Below are 6,379 nucleotides of genomic sequence, written 5' to 3'. Positions count from 1 at the left end.
CGAAAGAAGCAAAGAACCAGTTTTTTATGTTAGGCTGCAAAGAACAAGGTTTGCATTTATTTTTTGAGAAGAGAACCAGGTTTGCAAGGGAGCAGATTCAGATAGTTCAGAGAAAGAAGAGCCAACACGGACTGACTAATGGGCCAACCACGGCCCACAAATACAAATCTGCGCGGGAAGATCGAATGCGGCGAGCAGTGGGGCCCGGATCCTCCGATCCGCGCGCGCGAATCTCAAAGCGCGAGCCGGAACCCCACCCCGCTCCATCTTATCCCCTCTCCCCTCTCGCCCTTCCCACCCGCACGCAAAGCTCCACCGCCGGTGCCGCCATGCTGCTCCACCACCTCCTCCCCCCCTCCTCCAGGGCCCCGTTCCGCCCCTCTCCGCGGCGACCGTGTGGCGGCACGTTCACGGTCCGGTGCGCCTCCTCCTCGGCCCCGTCGTCGTCGTCGGCCGGGCAGCAGGTGGCGAATGTGCACAGCTACGGCACGGTGGACTTCGAGCGGCGCCCGGCGCTGCGGTGGAGCAGCCTGTACCGGCGGGTGGCGGTGGGCCACGGCGGCCGGCCCGTGGGGCGGACGCTCGCGGACTGGGACGAGGGCGAGCGCCGCCTCGACAAGTGGGAGCTCTGCCGCATCGCCAGGGAGCTCCGCAAGTTCCGCCGCTTCAACCTCGCACTGGAGGTAGCCATTCCTGGTCGCGTCTCTCGGAGATCTAATGAACCCCGACTTTGTTGCTGCTTGAATGCTTGATTAGTGATCGAGCGACTTACTTTCGTTCGAATTCAGAGGCTAATGTTGGTAACATTAACTGAACATTATGCCTATGCGTATGCCAGCCACAGAATTTCTCTAATGATGCGTTATTTTATGGTTGCTTGCGTAATTACGTTCGCTTCGGTGCTGCAAATTTTATGAAATTTTGTATCTAGTGCGTGTGTCAGATAGTGTTGAAATGCTTGGTGGTAGTTGGATCACTATTTGGACTGAAATTTTGTGTCACTTGAGTATGCTAGTACATGTTGTGCGGCAAATCTAATTGCCAAGGTCGGACTTAAATCGGAATTACTCTGCTGATACTTTGAGCAGATTATCCGGTGTATGTTGAGGAATTCATTGCTCAAAGGATGATCAAACAAATATGCAACCACATTGAGATAGGGATAAACATAATTGGACTTGCTCCATTTCAGGCAAGGTTTAATGTGCCAGTTTATCGTAAATTGGAATCTAACTGGAATGGTAGCTGCTGTTTATCTGATCTGACATCAATTACTTACTGTGAGGAACAGTAGTTCAATACCCTTAATGACCCTGCAAATCGTTTCGAAGGCTCACCTTCGATAGTGATAGTTTATGAAGCGTTTGGACATCCTTTCTTGCTATTGTCTGGGTGCCTTTTGATGGCTAATCCTACTAGTCATATGGGTTCTCATCAAGTTTTTTCTGTCATGTACAGGTTTATGATTGGATGACTGATCGAAGGGATAGATTTTCGCTATCATCTAGTGATATGGCAATCCAGTTAGATCTGATTGCAAAAGTACGTGGTGTTCCAGATGCTGAAGAATACTTTGAAAAGCTTCCTGAACCACTGAAAGACAAGCGAACATATGGGTCTCTTCTCAATGTTTATGCCCAAGCTAGGATGAAAGAGAAAACAGAATACACATTTGAGCAGATGAGGAAAAAAGCGTTTGCAACTGACACATTACCTTTTAATGTGTTGATGAATTTTTACGTGGATGTTGCAGAGCCTGAGAAAGTGTCTACAGTTACTGATGAGATGAAGCAAAGAAATATTGCCTTTGATGTCTGCACTTACAACATTTGGATAAAGTGCTGTGCAGCTATGAAAGACGCTGATGCAATGGAACGAGTCTTTAACCAGATGATTGCTGATGAGTCTGTTGTTGCCAACTGGACTACTTATACCACACTTGCTAGCATGCATATCAAGCTGGAGAACTTTGAGAAGGCAGAAGAATGCCTGAAAGAAGCTGAGAAGCGAGCAACGGGTAGGGATAAGAAATGTTTCCATTTTCTCATTACACTCTATAGCCACCTTCAGAAGAAGGAAGAAGTCTACCGCATTTGGAATTGGTATAAAGCAACTTTCAAGACAATTCATAACCTGGGTTACCAGGAGGTGCTGTCTGCCCTTGTTAGGCTAGGAGATATAGAGGGAGCTGAACTTCTATACGAAGAATGGGCATCCAAAAGTTCTAGTTTCGATCCGAAGACTATGAACATTTTATTAGCATGGTATTCTAGAGAAGGTTTTGTTGTGAAGGTTGAGCAAACTCTGAACAGATTTGTTGAGAAAGGTGGGAACCCCAAACCAAATACCTGGGAAATCCTTGCCACGGCGTACCTGAAGGACAATCAGTTTGCTGAATCTCTGTCATGTTTGGAAAAAGCCACTGCAGTTAAAAGTGCAAGTAAATGGAGACCAAGACCAACCAATGTTGAGAGTCTCCTGGCATATTTCAAGGAGAAGAATGACACGGAGAGTATCGACAGGTTAATGAGTGTACTCAGAAGTAGAGGGTGTGCTGAGAACGAAGAGTACAAGTCATTGATTGACACCTATGCTTTGGCGGTTGCGGGCACGTGATGATGGATGGACACCAACGATACAATATGATTAGTAAATAGCCGTTGAACACTTCTTGTAATCTGAATGTCGGAAGAACCCCCGCTTGAGAGTTCATGTGGTACGGCTCTGTACTTCTTTTCATTCCAGAGCGGTTAGGTGCATTTTATAAGTAGTTTCTCTACAGAAAATCGGACAATAAGGTACATAGATGATAGGTCTGCCTTCTTTCTGACCACTTAGTTCAGTTAGAAATTCTCAGATCATCAAGAGGAGGCCGTTTACCAGGTTCCTTTGTACTTTCTACATGTACATCGACATTACCATCAAGGAGTTAATCGTGCCTTCTCATGGAAGCGTACATTTTTCAGTCACCTTTACTTCTTTTTTTGGTCTTGTTCACCGCCTTTGTTATAAGCTGCACTGCGTATGTTGCATGTGGGCTTTGCTTGAGTACCTAGCACTAGCAGGTGGATCAGAGTAGCAGAAGATGCATGGCTGGAAATCTCATTATCTCCGCCATTTCGTGTTGTTATCGGGATTGAGGGGGTTACCTTGACGCTTGCACGTTGGCCCCCTTTTCTATACAGCTTTCAAACTATGAAGTGCTACAGCTCAAGCTGTCGATCTGCATTTGTCGGTTCGATCGTCGGCATGTTTATTTCTGACTGGTACATCTGTTGTGCAGATATTGAAGCCATGACAGTTGCGGATGAACAGCCCGGACCACCTGGAGCCCTCCCTTGCCGGTAGATGGCCTATTTCCTTGAGAAGAGCAGTTATCTGATCGTGGATTTCTCGTAATAATAATACGTGCGGGGTCACTGGAGGGGCTGCAGCTGCAGGAAGGTGGGTGGTTGCATCCAGGATGCAGCACGCACTGACTAAACTAATGGCCAGATTCGCTCACAGCTAGGTGACGGGCAAAGAGTGAGCTCAAAAGGCGGAAAATTAAAGGAGTCCAGCCACAGCCATTGCTCGCTTTACTCAAACGTCACCGACTATTTGTCATCTCCGAAAGAGGCCTCGGTTCAGCTTGCAAGTTGGAGTACAGTTTATTACTGTGATCCCGTCATGGACAACGTGATTACGACGACCTGTAAAATAAGATAATCATGGCAGCTTGACCCTCTAAGCAGACGTGATCGGCACTCCCATCCGAGGAGTTTGGGAAGAGACATGACTGTTCTATGTTTGGGTACGCTTTCAACGTCGTGCTGATAGGCAATTCGATCCGTCTGTGCCACCCCAAGTAAGCGGAGAGCTAGCCAGTGGCAGTGGCAGTGCTAGGGACAGCCAAGCGTGCAGCGCAGCACTGGATGCCTTCTGGCTGGGCTACTAGTATTAAACTCCACCCAACAACTAACCAACAACTACCCACGCACGCACGCACTGGTAAAGGGAAAAGAGACGTCGAAGAAGCGTGTTTTGGATTTTAGGGATCTGTTAGTTATAATGCCTGTTGGAATTATAGTGTCGTGGAGCAAACGTATTTTAGAATTCAGAGAGCATTACAATTCCTTGTGTCTCATGGCGCGACGAGGACATGCTTTGCTTGCTTTGATGTCAATCGTTAGGCATTTTGGAGAACGGGGGATCCTTTTCTGGTACTCCCTCCGTTCGGAATTACTTGTCTCGTAAATGGATGTATGTAGAACTAAAATATGTCTAGATACATCCACTTCTGTGACAAGTAATTCCGAACGGAGGGAGTAGTATGAAGTGTTGTTGCATGAAATCCATATTGGAATCATGTGAATTTACTGTGTTCCACAAAGACCACAGGTACAAGCTTGGTTCCGTTGTATAAGCACTCTGCCACAATTGCTCTTTGTACTGCATAATTTTGTTGTTGTACCATACTTTTTCTTTCCAAATCCTTTTGCGGACTGCAGTGGCAAGGAGCTACTTGACCCGAAAACATATGACCGTCTCAATAGAGTTCACCTATCTTTCTCTTCTACTTCTTGCGTTACAACCGAACACTTCGATTGCTGTTCGATCCGGATCACACGGCCACCTATCTTTTCTCTTCTACTTCTTGCGTTACAACCGAACACTTGAATTGCCGTTCGATCCATATCACACGACTGTCAACAGCCCGCACGTCCTGATATGCTCGCCCGCATGTTGCCTCAAGACGTGGGCGAGAAAAATAAAGTGTTGGGAGGGGGCGAACCGACGATCCCTAGGTGTACACCGAGCACACTAGCTAACACACCCAACCTTAGTCGTTGTCTAACAAATGGAAGCAAGGCATTTGAACCTTCTTTACTTCCATATCAGCCAAAAAGCAAACTTTTTTGTTGTTTTCTTGGATTTCTCCCGTGCACCATGTGTTGGTGTTTCCGCGAACACTTCAATGGGCATTGCTATTCATGTGGCAGGGGAAGTTTGGTGTTTCTGTGAGGCACGAGCCTCTGATGGGCGCTGCATTTCAAGTGGTGAAGGTGGACTTGTGTCTTCGCGGACGCTTCAACAGTTTGTGAGGATGGTGTTAGTGATGAGGTCAATGACGACATGCAACATGCCTTACCGCCTGGGATGATGTGAACCGACATGCGAAGCCATCATCATTGCCTCCTATGGGACGTGGGCCGTTGTAGACTTGTCGGCCTCGCATTAAATGCACATGTTTGTCTATCAGTTGGCAAGCCCCTAGAAGGCTCGTTAGAGCAGAGCTAGTGCTTGCAGGAATCGAAGGTGCTCAGGGTCCGGCACCGTGCACCCGCTTGGCTCTTGAGTTATCTTCGTTGTTGTTGAAGTCATAGAGCTCGGGGGCTTCAGAGTGCTTGGGGAAATGCGTGATTGCCCTGCCTAAGCTGGATGGGAGCTTGTGCTTGGGGAGCCCCGAGCACCGTCCCTTAGCGCTATCTCTTGGTGCCTTGTTGTTTCCGCTTTATGTTGCTGAGTTCGGCACATTTTAGCAGGCCCAGGGGACCCTATTTTCCATATCGTTGACAATATGTTGGACACCTATTCATGTGGACAAAGCACCATTAGCCAGCCATAGTTTAATGGGAAGGTTTTCGATGTCATTAAACGTATGTGTGTATCTTCCCATCATGGAAATATTATACTCCCTCCGATGCAAAAAATGTGTCGCAGCTTTAGTTTTTGGATCGAAGGGAGTACTAAAGACGAAGGTAAATGCCAATTTTCTTTCTTTCTCCAGGAGTTACGTATAAATAATGTTATTTATGAAAATTACTTTGCTCTATAGAAAATGGCCGATTTTGACACTCGGGACGGGGCAACATGTGCTATTTTCAAGAATGCGGTGTGGCAGTATCGACATTACCTGAAGGAAACATACTTCAATGGTGAGGACATTCACGAAGTTCCCCTATTTCCCCCGAGAAATATTTACGAAATGAGGATGGGGAACGCCTTGTTCTGCATTGGTCCTCGTCCAAGAATCGGGTATGATCTATGAGAACAGATCACATTTTGAACTACTATATATATCTGCATGCGTCTTACTGTTCTATGTTCTTGTAGGCTAAGTGCTTAAAGCGGAAGAACAACTCTTATCAGGTAAGATTTCATTGTATGGTGCACACTACTTTTCTCTTATATCATTGTATTTACTCATATCAACTAATATTAATTTTCGAAATCCAATCGAAACTCCAATAACACATGAGATACCTATTAAAAACTTATCTATTTAACTGCTTTGTTGTTGTAACTTGCTCTATGTTAGTTTCAGTTTCAATTGTATAAAAAATTGTCTTCTCATTTCATACACATTAATAGGACCAAATAGAGCCAATAATGTTCT

At 46.1% G+C, this 6,379-nt stretch overlaps 1 protein-coding gene across 2 annotated transcripts; it reads left to right on the top strand.

The window, feature by feature from the left end:
- Positions 1-266: 266 nt before the first annotated feature.
- Positions 267-4,455, top strand: LOC147986262 (Tetratricopeptide repeat (TPR)-like superfamily protein). 2 transcript variants are annotated; one of them, XR_015617129.1, is made up of 3 exons: positions 267-683; positions 1,459-2,716; positions 3,284-4,455. XR_015617129.1 is itself a non-coding variant. In XM_087544601.1 (2 exons), exons 1-2 carry the CDS (start codon positions 330-332, stop codon positions 2,614-2,616), a joined length of 1,512 nt encoding a protein of 503 aa, XP_087400727.1. In that variant the 5' UTR covers positions 267-329; the 3' UTR covers positions 2,617-2,969. The 2 variants fall into 2 exon arrangements, 1 of the variants encoding a protein (XP_087400727.1); XM_087544601.1 differs by lacking the exon at positions 3,284-4,455 and having other exon boundaries at positions 1,459-2,969.
- Positions 4,456-6,379: the final 1,924 nt, after the last annotated feature.

The sequence above is a fragment of the Triticum urartu genome, chromosome 2A, assembly GCF_056163025.1.
Source record: "Triticum urartu cultivar PI428250 chromosome 2A, HENAU_Tu73, whole genome shotgun sequence".
NCBI classification, from domain to species: Eukaryota; Viridiplantae; Streptophyta; class Magnoliopsida; order Poales; family Poaceae; genus Triticum; species Triticum urartu.
Note: the sequence above shows the minus strand (reverse complement) of the source record. Positions and strands in the feature narration are given on the sequence as shown.